The sequence below is a fragment of the Bos indicus x Bos taurus genome, chromosome 3 (genome assembly GCF_003369695.1).
Source record: "Bos indicus x Bos taurus breed Angus x Brahman F1 hybrid chromosome 3, Bos_hybrid_MaternalHap_v2.0, whole genome shotgun sequence".
Classification (NCBI taxonomy): domain Eukaryota; kingdom Metazoa; phylum Chordata; class Mammalia; order Artiodactyla; family Bovidae; genus Bos; species Bos indicus x Bos taurus.
In genome coordinates, this window is record NC_040078.1 from 21,472,835 (window position 1) to 21,485,531 (window position 12,697).

A 12,697-nucleotide genomic window follows, 5' to 3' on the forward strand; every position below is an offset into this window, starting at 1 on the left:
TGGGAAATAGATGGGGAAACAGTGGAAACAGTGTCAGACTTTATTTTTCTGGGCTCCAAAATCACTGCAGATGGTGACTGCAGCCATGAAATTAAAAGACGCTTACTCCTTGGAAGGAAAGTTATGACCAACCTAGATAGCATGTTCAAAAACAGAGACATTACTTTGCTAACAAGGGTTCGTCTAGTCAAGGCTATGGTTTTTCCAGTGGTCGTGTATGGATGTGAGAGTTGGACTGTGAAGAAGGCTGAGTGCTGAAGAATTGATGCTTTTGAACTGTGGTGTTGGAGAAGACTCTTGAGAGTCCCTTGGACTGCAAGGAGATCCAACCAGTCCACCCTAAAGGAGACCAGTCCTGGGTGTTCATTGGAAGGAATGATGCTAAAGCTGAAACTCCAGTACTTTGGCCACCTCGTGTGAAGAGTTGACTCATTGGAAAAGACTCTGATGCTGGGAGGGATTGGGGGCAGGAGGAGAAGGGGACGACAGAGGATGAGATGGCTGGATGGCATCACTGACTTGATGGATGTGAGTCTGAGTGAACTCCGGGAATTGGTGATGGACAGGGAGGCCTGGCGTGGTGCGATTCATGGGGTTGCAAAGAGTCAGACAAGACTGAGCGACTGAACTGAACTGAACTGAGAGAAGCTGAACCATAAGGTTGTGTGTACATGTATATAGAGATTTATTATAAAGAAGTGGGCCACATGATTATGGATCCAAACACAGTTTGATACAGTGCCCAAAGCAGAAGTCTCCATAACCCAGACTTTTCAGGTGTTCATTCCTTTACAGCCTGAAGGTTTACAGACTCAGGAAACTGGAGCCTTACTAGGAGTCAGCCTTACTAGGAGAGACGATTCAGCTTTCACTCATTATCAAAGCAAGTAGAAGAAAGTTGCAATTTCAAATCTTAGTCATTAGACTTGAGGCCTTTACGTTTGTACTAAATGGCCTACCCTTTGAGTTCCATGCAGAGATAAGCAGATTTTTTTCTCATTCATAAAATGTCTTTTTCTTCTTAATCTTTTTTCATTATAATTTGAAATAAGGGAAATAATTTTGTTCGCACATAATTAGGAGAGACTTCCTAGAGATTGGTAGACGTGAAAGTTGAGAGGTTATGTAGGTCAGCTCCATGCTGGCCTCCGAGTGATTATTGCTTCTCGGGTAGTTTCCAGATGAATTAGAACTAGGCAGTTGGGTGGGCAGGGCAAAGTGATGAACATTTAGCTGTTATCTTCAACAGAGAGAAGGACTAATCCTGGTATTCACAATTAATTTTCCCTCAAAATTCCTCTTATTGCCAGTTCTCTGAAGAGTTGGGAAACCTGGAGAGTCCAAATAGCTTCCTTAGTTGTGAACATTTGCTACATAACAAATGAGCAAATACTTGTTAAGTGTTTTCCTTAAGCAGTACTCTGTCTGGTCCGATAGTTACTTCTCAAGTTGGAAGATTTGGTGAGAAGAATTTGTTTCCCCCCCAAGTCTCACTTGGATTAAATAATTATTAGAAAAATTCCTTGTTTATGTCTTTATATTGAACATTTGTGTGTGTGTGTCCATAGGCACATGCATATATGCACATTTCACTCTGGAGGAAGAAGGGATTTGGTGGGCACTGAAATAGATAAAGTGAGCAGGGGTACAGCAGAGGGCTGGAGCCTCATAGTCTGATTCCCTCATGGTACCTGCCTTAGGCCCATGTGTCTCTATACTTCTATATTTTGGGGCACTGTTGGCTTGGGCAGGCATCCTGTTATGTGGTATGTGGCAAAGGGTTTTACTAGAGCTAAAAGTCCGGTTATCATTTTTGAAGGTTGAGAATAAATGGCTTTGAGGAAAGGGTGTTCATTATCTGTTTTTCCTGTATTATAATTAGGTGAACTCTAACACATTTGTCTTGTTTTTAAAATTTCTTTCTTGATAAATGATTGATGACAAATTGACTTCTCACATGACCTTCTGTGTGCTTCAGTTTCATTCTTCTTGGTGTCCAAGTGCTGTTTCTCAAGGAATACAGGTTTATCAGAACTTAACAAAAACTAATCAGGAGGGGATCATAGTGTGTCTGTTTTAAACGATAACAAAACAGCCTCTGGGGTTTGGAGAAGTGAGAGACACCACCTCAGAGTTGATTTTTAGAGCTGATCTAGGAAGGCCACTGACATCTGTGAAGGAAGACAGATTTAGGAAAAGGAGCGGGGCTGATGAATAGATATTTGATTGTTAGGGGAAATCCCGTTGGTCTCTGTGGTAGAGAAGTAGGAAGATAAAGGTGCAGTTTGCAGAAATTTACCAGTGGAGATTGGGGAGTTTGAGGGTACTAGCAGGAGAGAGTACTCTTACTATAAGTTTCCAGAATGAATCTAGCATAAGTTCTGATGTAGGGAGTTGGGGGAAGGATTTGGTGGGGTATACCAGGGGTTCTAAACCCCTGGGCCATGGACCAGTACTGGTCTGTGGCCTGTTAGGAACTGTGCCACACAACAGGAGGTGAGTGTCAGGCGAACAAGTGAAGCTTTCTCTGTATTTACAATCAGTCCCCCTCACATAACCATCTGAGCTCCGCCTCCTGTCAGATCAGTGGAGGCATAATAAATTGTACTGCTCTTGAGTCATCCTGAAACCATCTCCCCAGCCTTATCTGTAGAAAAATTATCTTCCATGAAACTAGTCCCTTGTGCCAAAAAGGTTGGGGAACACTGAGGTAAACATATCACAGGTGTCCATCCTATTGGGGGCGGGGAATTGTAGATTGCAGTAATGTCAGCATCCCAGCAGGCTGTGCCATGGGTTTTAAAATAGAATGTATAGAATACAAAGTGTACAACCAGAGATCTTTTCCAGGATCAAGAGAGGATTAAAACGTCTTATCCAGTGGACACTATTGAGGTTTTGATGTCTTATATACCTGCCAGATAAGTGGAATTACAGGCATTCAAGTTTCAAATTTTTTACATATAAACTTTGTGTTTTGCCGAATTACACTTAAGGTGTTCCCAGAAGTGAAGTCTATATGCTACCTTTCCTCTTTCACCTGAAACACTTAATATCTATAAATCATGAAATGTAAGCTTATGATTCTTTTTCTAATAAGATGTATCATTTTTGAGGTCCAAAAATTATTAGATTCCCTCCCAACAAGATTATAATTGTAGTTTTAGTATCTTGCTGGAACACACAGCAAAAAGCTGCTATGCTTTTAGTAATGCTTTTAAATCAATTTGTCTTTATTAGTCACACAAGAATCTACATCCAGTTGAAGAGAAGTATTACTTATTTGTAAGATATATTAGAGATAATACTTATACAGATTTCTTATGTAACTGCATGGCCTTACAGAGGTTCAAATTCCTTGGATTATGAATCACTCATATAGATTGAAGTTTAGATGTGTGTCCAGAAGAGTACTTATTCATGCATGGAAATTTATAGGCTTATTTGAAATCAGTGGAATTAATACACTTTGAAAGTCAAGACATAAGTGTTTCAAATTTCTGTTTAACTGTCTTGAAATAAGCCGAATAAATAAATTCTTTAGAAGTGGGACCCCTGACTTACTGTTGGGTTTATTTATTCTGCTTAGTTCAAGTCAGAGTTAGTAGTCTAATGCTCTTGAATGTCTTGATAAACTTGGCCAGTAATCATGTGTCCTTTCTGCAGACTTTTTTTTTAATGTAGGCTATAATTAGCACAGCACAATGGATAAAAACTTTTTCTATAGTTGGATATGGCTTCTTTGTGAGACTTCCAGCAATTGTATAATATGGAGTAGTTTCAGAAGAGTCTTTGAATAGTAAAAAAATAAAAGACATCTCCACTCATGTAAACTTAAAATACAGTAAAAAGAACAGCACTAGTACATAAAACAGGTCAATAAAGATTAAAGTGAGTGTACTATAGTGGAGAAAGTTTTGGAGACTTTAGTCAGAATTCCAATGGTTCTGGGTTTAAAATCCAGAATCTCATTTGATTCTCAGAGGAATCCTATGGAAACAGAAGATAAAGTAGGAAATATGCCATATTACAGATAAGTAGATAGAAATAGATAGAAATAGTATCTCAAAACTTCATTTGCCCAAGGACACGTAGACATGTAGCCTGTATGTTGCAGAGTCAGAATTTGAATTAAGGCTTTTTTACTTCATGCCTAGTCTTTTTACCTCCATAAGACAACAAAATCCAAAATCCTTAGTTTGAGGTTCAATGCTATCACTAATAAAGGTCTTAACCCATCTGTTTTCAGCCTTTCTCCCTCTGTTCCTATAAACTTTAGCTCCCACATTTTGCAGGTCCTGGCCAAGGATCACAGGTAAGGTGTCTGTTTCCCCTTGATGGTTTGCCATTTAGCCCTGGTTGAATTGTGTTCCCACCTCTTTATTCATATAGTTCCTCCTATCAGGAATATCCTGCCCCCACCTCTCTGCTTAACTATGATAAGAGGTTATCTGTCCAAAGAGAGACAAAAGGATCTGTGAACTTAGGGAGAAAAGAAAAGGCTGCAAATACTGCTTTGATGTTTATTTAAAAAGAGAGAAATGATCAGAGAGGTTGACAAGTATTTCATTGAAGCTGGACAGTTAGGATCTGTGGTGCACCTAGTCTACACAAATAAACCTTCCTCTTCCTCCAGTACTACTACGTGGATGCTGTTCAACACCAAGGTCTCTTTGTTTCCTCATTTTCTGCCAAGTCAGTTACTGGGTCTGGCGTTCTTCCCCTATCCTAACTATGTTTGCTTGTTTCATCTACTTTCCCTTAACCGTGTCAAATAAAATGTCTTCCAGAAACATTGGTGTTCTCATTTTGTTTGACTTGCTTCTTTATTTGACTTTGTTCGGAGGACATAGAGGAAAAGTTCTTCCAGGGTACAAAAACACAAGATACTTAGCCAGTATTTGAATGAGAACTGTATACCAACTGCTTTTGTGAGAACTGCACTGTTTACTGGTGACTGAGGTAGGAAAAAAGTTAGGTTTGTTCTGGCAGTGAGGAGGGGAGGTGAAGGAATACATTTACTTGCCCATCTTATATTTCCCATATTCTTGGCATATTTAGCCTCTCTTCACCTGTTCCCTGTTATTTCCTTCTCTGTATACTGTGATGTGAAAGATACCCAGCTAAAAAAAGTCAGTTTTCTCTTGCTGTAGCTTTTTAAAAAATTTCTTCTGGCACAAAGCTTACAAAGCTGTAGAAAGAAAAAGGAAGATTTGTATTATGCTACAAACTTAAGAATAGCAACAAAATACCTGATGTACTTTATGCTAGGATGTGTGTTTGATAGACCCTTATGACTGGAGGGAATGGACAAGGAAAGGAGGGAAGAAAGTCTTACATGTGTTGTGTCTTACTGCTTAACGTTGTAATTGTAATCTTACGAAATCTGCATGATCCAGATGGAAGTGGGGAAGAAGCCTACCTTTGATCTCTCCTTGCTGGAAAGTAGGACAATCAAAGAAGGAATAGACGCCATTCAATTTCAAGGTAGGTTTTCCATGGATAGCAATGAATGCACAGTGAAAGGACAGAGACACTTACTGAAATTAGCTTCATGAACTGAGGGAGGCATAGAGATCCAGGAAAGTTCCCTCATTTTTGTCACATGTATGCATAGTAACTTGACCTATGTCATTTCTCTGGGTCTGAGAAAATGTGTGTTTTTGTTTTACTGAACACAACCACATCCATAATTCTGCTGAGTCTTGAGTTGGGAGAGAGGGATGAAAGGAATGAACTATCAAAGTTCATTCTCTTCACCTGACTAGAAAAAGGAAAAGAGCTTAGAGATTTTTTTTCCTCTAGCATAACTTGGGAGTCATAAATGTTAGTAGGTTGAATGGCTAAAACAAATTTCCTCTTTAAAGTTTTTAATCTGTATGAATAATTAAAATTAATTTTGTCAATAAAATAGCCATCTGAGAGGATTTGGATTCAATAAAGAATTATGTCTGAAGGGTCAGACTGCTTGATATTCACCAGTTTCCTCCTGAAAGCTGGCATAGGCTTACGTTTGGCAGATGCTTGCCAAGGAGCACAGATTAGGTCTTTGTTGTCTTTTGATAGTTTAGGTTAAGGGCTGAAGTAAGAGTGTTAGGTAGTCCTGTTTCTGGAAATGGGAGGAGGCAGTCTCAAAATGGGGAGAGTGGTGATGGAGTTGAGAGAGAAGTTGCTTAGCATGTAGTAGGTGATCACTGAGAGCACAGATTTTAGAGTGAGACGGTCCTTATTAATTCCTGTGCACTGGGGCAACCTTTAACCTCTTTATACCTGTTTGCTGGTGAGTAATCAGGGAATATTTACCTGGAAGGGTTGTGAGGTTAGAAGCACCTTGTAAAGCCTAGCCCATCATACAAATTCTTTAAACAAATATATTAAGAGCCTGCTATGTGCCTGATACTGTTTTTTTGTTGGGGTAAAAAAGACAAAGTCCTTACCATATTTATAGAGCTTGCATTCTGGTGGCGCTTGGAAAGTATTACTTACTGATTTGAGGAAGGCCTCAATAGGCTTGAAATTAAGGATGTCGAGGAGAGGCAAAAACCTGTATCAGTTATTGATTATACAGACATGAAATGGTAAATCATTGCAAATTCCAGTGTCTTTTTTAATCTAATAGGGAAAACTGATTCACACTGATGCTCAGAGGACTCAACTACAAGTGTTTTATGTACTCAGACTGACCATCATCCTTTGCTAAAGAGCTGCATTGTTTAAAACCCACCTCCAGACCAAGTCTGTTTCTTGCCTTTCTCATCTTCACACTGTAGCCAAACATCTGTTGCCTCAACTTACAGCCTTTTGTTCATCCAGTAAGTTGGGGGTGTTTGCTTGCCTCTCCCACAGGCTTTCTCTCCTCGTAGGTGTGACCTGCCCAATGGAAAGTCTGATTCATCTACCTCCCCTAGTTCGTATGCAGTCACTAGTCCATTTGGACCAGTTCTGCCCTCATACTGATGTTATGTTTTCTTGTGGACAGCCAGGGCCTGGGGAGCGTTTCACTGTCCCATTCTGGGCTTCCTTTCCACTCCTGGAGAGGCATCAAGATGTTAAAGGTATAGGACCCTCATTTCTTGTGGCCCTTAAGGCTCTTCTGAACATCCCTTGAAGGGTCACCAGGCTGGTGAACAGCATCATCCAGACTTTTCTTTCAGGAAACCTGAGCTGAGAACACATTTACTGTGGCCAAACTCAGGGTGTCCTCTGTGTTTCAGTACCATTACTGCAGTCCAGAAGAGAATCAGTGGATCAGGAGAAAGTTTTGAAAATTAATACCTCCTTTTGCATAATCTCAGGACATCTTTTTCATGATCTCCAAGGATACCTCTCAGTATAATTAGTTGCCCACATAAGTATTTTTTAACGTTTGTGGGAGGTGGTGATGACGTACTTAAGCAACAGTACATAAATATAGAATCTATGTGTGTCACAGTGGGGATGCAAATCGGCCTACCTTGAAGGAACTCTAAAGGCCAGAGAAACAGCTAAAATAGCTTAGTTACCTTAGATTTGAGTGTCCCCAAATCTCATTTCAAAACCATCTTCTGGAGTGAATCAAGCAGTTCAGTCTAAGTTAAAATCTTGGGTTTTGTAATAGATCTGGATTTTTATTTACCACTATTTACTAGCTGAGTGAACTTACACGGATTACCTTTGAGCTTGACCTGTCACGTGACAAGAATACTGCCTACCTCAAAAGGCCATGAAGATTAAATGAAATAATATATCACTTAGCACAATGCCTGGCACACAGTAAACACTCAGTAAATGGTAGACATTGTTTATTGGTATTTTCTGTTACCTCTTTAGCCTTATTTCACCTTCCAAAAAGAACCTTATTTCCACATTTGGTGAGCATCCATATTTACTGACTGTAGTACTTAAGTATGCTGAGAGGATGAGAAAGGCTTTCTATCTTGAGGAGAACCATCACAGGTATTAATAGAAATATTTAAGGGGTATTAGGAGAACACAGATACTGGATTATAAGGACAGTGGCTTCCTTATACTCCCATTCTATTCTCCAAGGCTTAGCACTGTGCCTGGGATATGTAATCAGTCTGTTCAGATGAATAAAAGAGGAGTTTCCATTAGGGAGATTAACCAGAACAGTATTCACATAAGTAGTAGAATGAAATTTCATAGAGCACCTCCAGGGCCAGGCTAAACTAATTCACTGCCGCATGACAGTGAAAAGACATCAAAACTCTGAATGGTGTGTAGTTTGTACAAATTTGCATTTTAGATGTCTGGTGGCAGTATGGATTAGAGGTGGAGATCGTGTTTAGGGACGATGGACCATTTATTAGGCAGTAGCTCGGTGCCAGGCCCTGAGGTAGGTGTGGGATGTATTAAATACATGGGCAGATTTGAGATCTGGGGTTTACCACTTAGGAGACTATACTGTGAGATGTTGAAGACCTGGAAAACACCTTTGGAAAGAAAGGAATGAATATGGGAAAGAACTAGTAGTACTTACTGACCAGATAGGGAAAGAGGAAAAGGGAGGAACCAAGGTTATGACTGTGAATCATGGACAAAAATATGGTCTCAGATTTGATTTTGAGTGAGGAAATGGTAGGGCATTCAAGAACAAGGAGTCAGTTGTCAGGGTAGATTTTTTAATTGAAACTTAGAAAAGAGGTTAGAGTTGATTTGTGGGTCAGTTGCAAGGGGTTGCAGGTTTAAATCGAGGGTGGGTGAGAAGTTGGGAGAGATAGTAGAAAAGATCAAAGGAGTGGGGAATGAGCCTTGAATGAAATTTCATGTTTGAGAGGCGGGAGGAGGAAACAGGCAGAGGAAAGAAAAGAACAGCCATAAAGGTAGAAAAACCAGAAAGCAGTCACAGAAGCCAGTAGAGATGAAAGTTTGATAAGGGAGAGAATGAAAGTGCTGAATGTTAAGCTAGTTAGGTCAGATGGGAAGACACCGGGAAGCTAGGAGGAAAACAAATTCCCTTAGGCTGAAGTAGAAAATTTGGATTAACTAGTAACTGTAGGTGATGATGAAAATATTTGTTAAAAGGCTCTGAGATAGGTTTTTATTTGGGGGTGAAGTGTTAGTCAACCAGTCGTGTCTGACTCTTTGTGACCCCATGGACTGTAGCTCACCAGGCTCCTCTGCCCATGGAATTCTCCAGGCAAGGAACTGAAGTGGGTTGCCATTCCCTTCTCCAGGGGATCTTTCCAACCCAGGGATCAAACCCAGGTCTCCTGCATTGTAAGTAGATTCTATTTGGGGGTGGGTAGGTGTACTTTAGATCTATTTTTCTTAAAGTCAAAAAGATAGTATGTGAAATTTCATAAAAAGTAATAGTGTCCTTTTATCCGTTATCAACTCTTTGAGGTGTTTTACCATATTCCTACACAAAGCCCTAAGACTGCCACTTCTTGATGATAAAGTTTAGACATTGTCTACTGACTTTGTGTTATAGAAAATGAGGGTATAGTTCTTTTAAACCTCTACCCTTCTCTGCATCTTTCAAAAATCATTATATCACAAATTTTCATTTATTTTTACATAATTTGGATTCTGTAAATGTTACTTATTACAGAGCCAAATTGTGAGCTACCATTGTGCTTCCTTCTGTGAAATTTAGTGTTTTCCTTGGAGATGATGGTCATCTTAAATAGGCAGTTTTCCATATCCATATCTTTAATCCTTTATCAGATCTATCATAGACCTTCAGAAAGATGATCTGTCAATTCCATTTCACCCGCTAGAGATCTTTCCGAGCCCTCTATCATTTGTTTTCTTCACAACCAATTACCCTTTTGGGCCCTTTTTCATTCTAGAATTTCTTTATCCCCTTCCCCCTATTAGTTTTCTCATTTCCTGGATGATCTCATTTTATCCGCTGTACTGATTCACCTTGGTTTACTGAAGCACTTTTTTTTTTTTTGAGTCATTGTGTGTCGAACTGTCTTCATTCTTTCCTCGTGTTTAACTGGTAGTTTGGTTGGGTATAGTATTCTAGCTAGAACATAGTTTAGTTTTGAAGACTTGCTCCCTTGTCTGGGAAAAGGAGGAAGTCATATATAAAGTTGAAGTTGGAGTGACCATATTTAGGCTGTCCTAAAGCCTGGTGACTCAGAGGTAAAGAATCTGCCTGTAGTGCAAAAGACGGGAGTTCCATCCCTGGGTTGGGAAGATCCCCTGGAAGAGGGCCTGGCAACCCACTCCAGTACTCTTGCTGGGAAAAATCTATGAACAGAGGAGCCTGGCTGGCTATGATCCATGGGGTCGCGAAGAGTAGGACACGACTGAAACAATGAGCACATGCACACAAAGCAGTGACAAAGCAGGGGAACATACACGAAGGAAATGTGCAGAGATGAGAGGGCTTCCTACCCCAGAGAGATTGAGACAGTAACTGGGGTTCTGTTGGTTTTCTGATTTCTGATTCCAGAACTCACGAGAGCTTGCTTTACTTATTATTATTCCCTGCCCCCCAAATCTATGACAATTTGAGTGGTTTCTGTTTCTTTTTTTTAATAGATTTTTTTTTCTTATGAAAGTTCTTAAGATTTACTCTTTTTAAAAAAAATTTTTTTTATAAAGTTTAAAAATAAAAAAATTTTTTTTTTTTCATTGTGCTGGGTCTTCGTTGCTGCTAGGCTTTCCCTAGCTGTGGTGAGCGGGGCTACTGTTGATTGCGGTGCACAGGCTTCTCATTGTGGTGGCTTCTCGTTGCAAAGCACAGGCTCTAGGCACACCAGCTTCAGTAGTTGCAGCACACAGACTCAGTAGTTGCAGCTTGCAGGCTCTAGATTGTGGGCTCAGGAGTTGATGCACATGGACTTAGTTGCTCTGCAGCATGTAGTATCTGCCTGGACCAAGGATCAAACCCATGTCACCTGCATTGGCAGGTGGATTCCTAGCCACTGTGCCGCTAGGCAAGTCCAGGTTTCTGTTTCTTATGACTAAATGTTCTTCAAGACACCTATCCATTTATAAACTAAAGACAAAATGAGATACCTTTGTATCTATGCTTTGAGGAAAGGCAGCATTTGCCAATGGGAGTGATGCCAAAGGATCTAAGTAATGGGAAGGACTCTTTTTCCAAGGTTACTGCCTATCCAGGACCTGAAATAACTACTGTCTCTATCTGTGACCCTGCTTACTATCCCACCTGGTAGCATTGGGATGATATCAGAAGCTCAGCTATGACTCATATAGACAAAAATGGCCCTGAAGGTGGATATCCAGCTTCTGGCTTCTGGCACAACATTGGTAGGTCTCCCTGTCCAATGGAATGGCTTGGTTTACGGTGAGCACCAACTGAGATGATATTTCACTGATACCATCTCTCTCAGGATCCTATTTAAGTCTCAGTTGCTTCAAGCTTGTCTCAAGGGAACAATCTCAAAACTTGTCCTTGCACAAAAACATGGTTCCCGCCTCATTTTCTTCTTTCTTAAGCCATACAGTTGGTTTCCCTCCTGGGAAGTTGAGCTGAGGGTGTGCATTCATTCTGGAATAGGAAGGAAAGTGTTAGCCATGGAAGACAGGTATATACATGGTTAACTAAATCCACTCACATAAAAATGTTGAGGCAGAGATGGGGCTGCTCCATAGACACTGAATGCCACCCTGTTAGAAGAGTAACCTACAGACTATACCTGTATCTGAGGGAGGTCTGCAATCCCAGTTCTTCATTAATTCTGAAGTGGTTTATATTTTATTTCTATTCTTCAACTGGAACTTCTATAGGCCCTTTAACTATTAAAGAGTTCTTTTGTATACATTTATGGTATAGTCCTAGAGACAGGCATTATTTTTCCCATTTTACAGATAAACTGAGGCACAGAGTGATTAAGTGGTTGCTACTATGCTAAAGCCTTTGACTGTGTGGATCACAATAAACTGTGGAAAATTCTGAAAGAGATGGGAATACCAGACCACCTGATCTGCCTCTTGAGAAATTTGTATGCAGGTCAGGAAGCAACAGTTAGAACTAGACATGGAACAACAGACTGGTTCCAAATAGGAAAAGGAGTACGTCAAGGCTGTATATTGTCACCCTGCTTATTTAACTTATATGCAGAGTACATCATGAGAAACGCTGGGCTGGAAGAAGCACAAGCTGGAATCAAGATTGCTGGGAGAAATATCAATAACCACAGATATGCAGATGACACCACCACCTTTATGGCAGAAAGTGAAGAGGAACTCAAAAGCCTCTTGATGAAAGTGAAAGTGGAGAGTGAAAAAGTTGGTGTAAAGCTCAACATTCAGAAAATGAAGATCATGGCATCCGGTCCCATCACTTCATGGGAAATAGATGGGGAAACAGTGGAAACAGTGTCAGACTTTATTTTTTCGGGCTCCAAAATCTGCAGATGGTGACTGCAGCCATGAAATTAAAAGACGCTTACTCCTTGGAAGGAAAGTTATGACCAACCTAGATAGCATATTCAAAAGCAGAGACATTCCTTTGCCAACAAAGGTTCGTCTAGTCAAGGCTATGGTTTTTCCAGTGGTCGTGTATGGATGTGAGAGTTGGACTGTGAAGAAGGCTGAGTGCTGAAGAATTGATGCTTTTGAACTGTGGTGTTGGAGAAGACTCTTGAGAGTCCCTTGGTCTACAAGGAGATCCAACCAGTCCATTCTGAAGGAGATCAGCCCTGGGATTTCTTTGGAAGGAATGATGCTAAAGCTGAAACTCCAGTACTTTGGCCACCTCATGCGAAGAGTT

The 12,697-nt window shown here is 40.4% G+C and overlaps 1 protein-coding gene across 1 annotated transcript; it reads right to left on the reverse strand.

Annotated features, from left to right (window-relative positions):
* Positions 1-6,301: 6,301 nt before the first annotated feature.
* Positions 6,302-11,838, reverse strand: CD160 (CD160 molecule). The gene is given in 3 exon segments (XM_027538227.1): positions 6,302-7,142; positions 7,145-7,266; positions 11,171-11,838. Coding segments are annotated over 3 exon segments (525 nt in total). The 5' UTR covers positions 11,473-11,838; the 3' UTR covers positions 6,302-7,041.
* Positions 11,839-12,697: the final 859 nt, after the last annotated feature.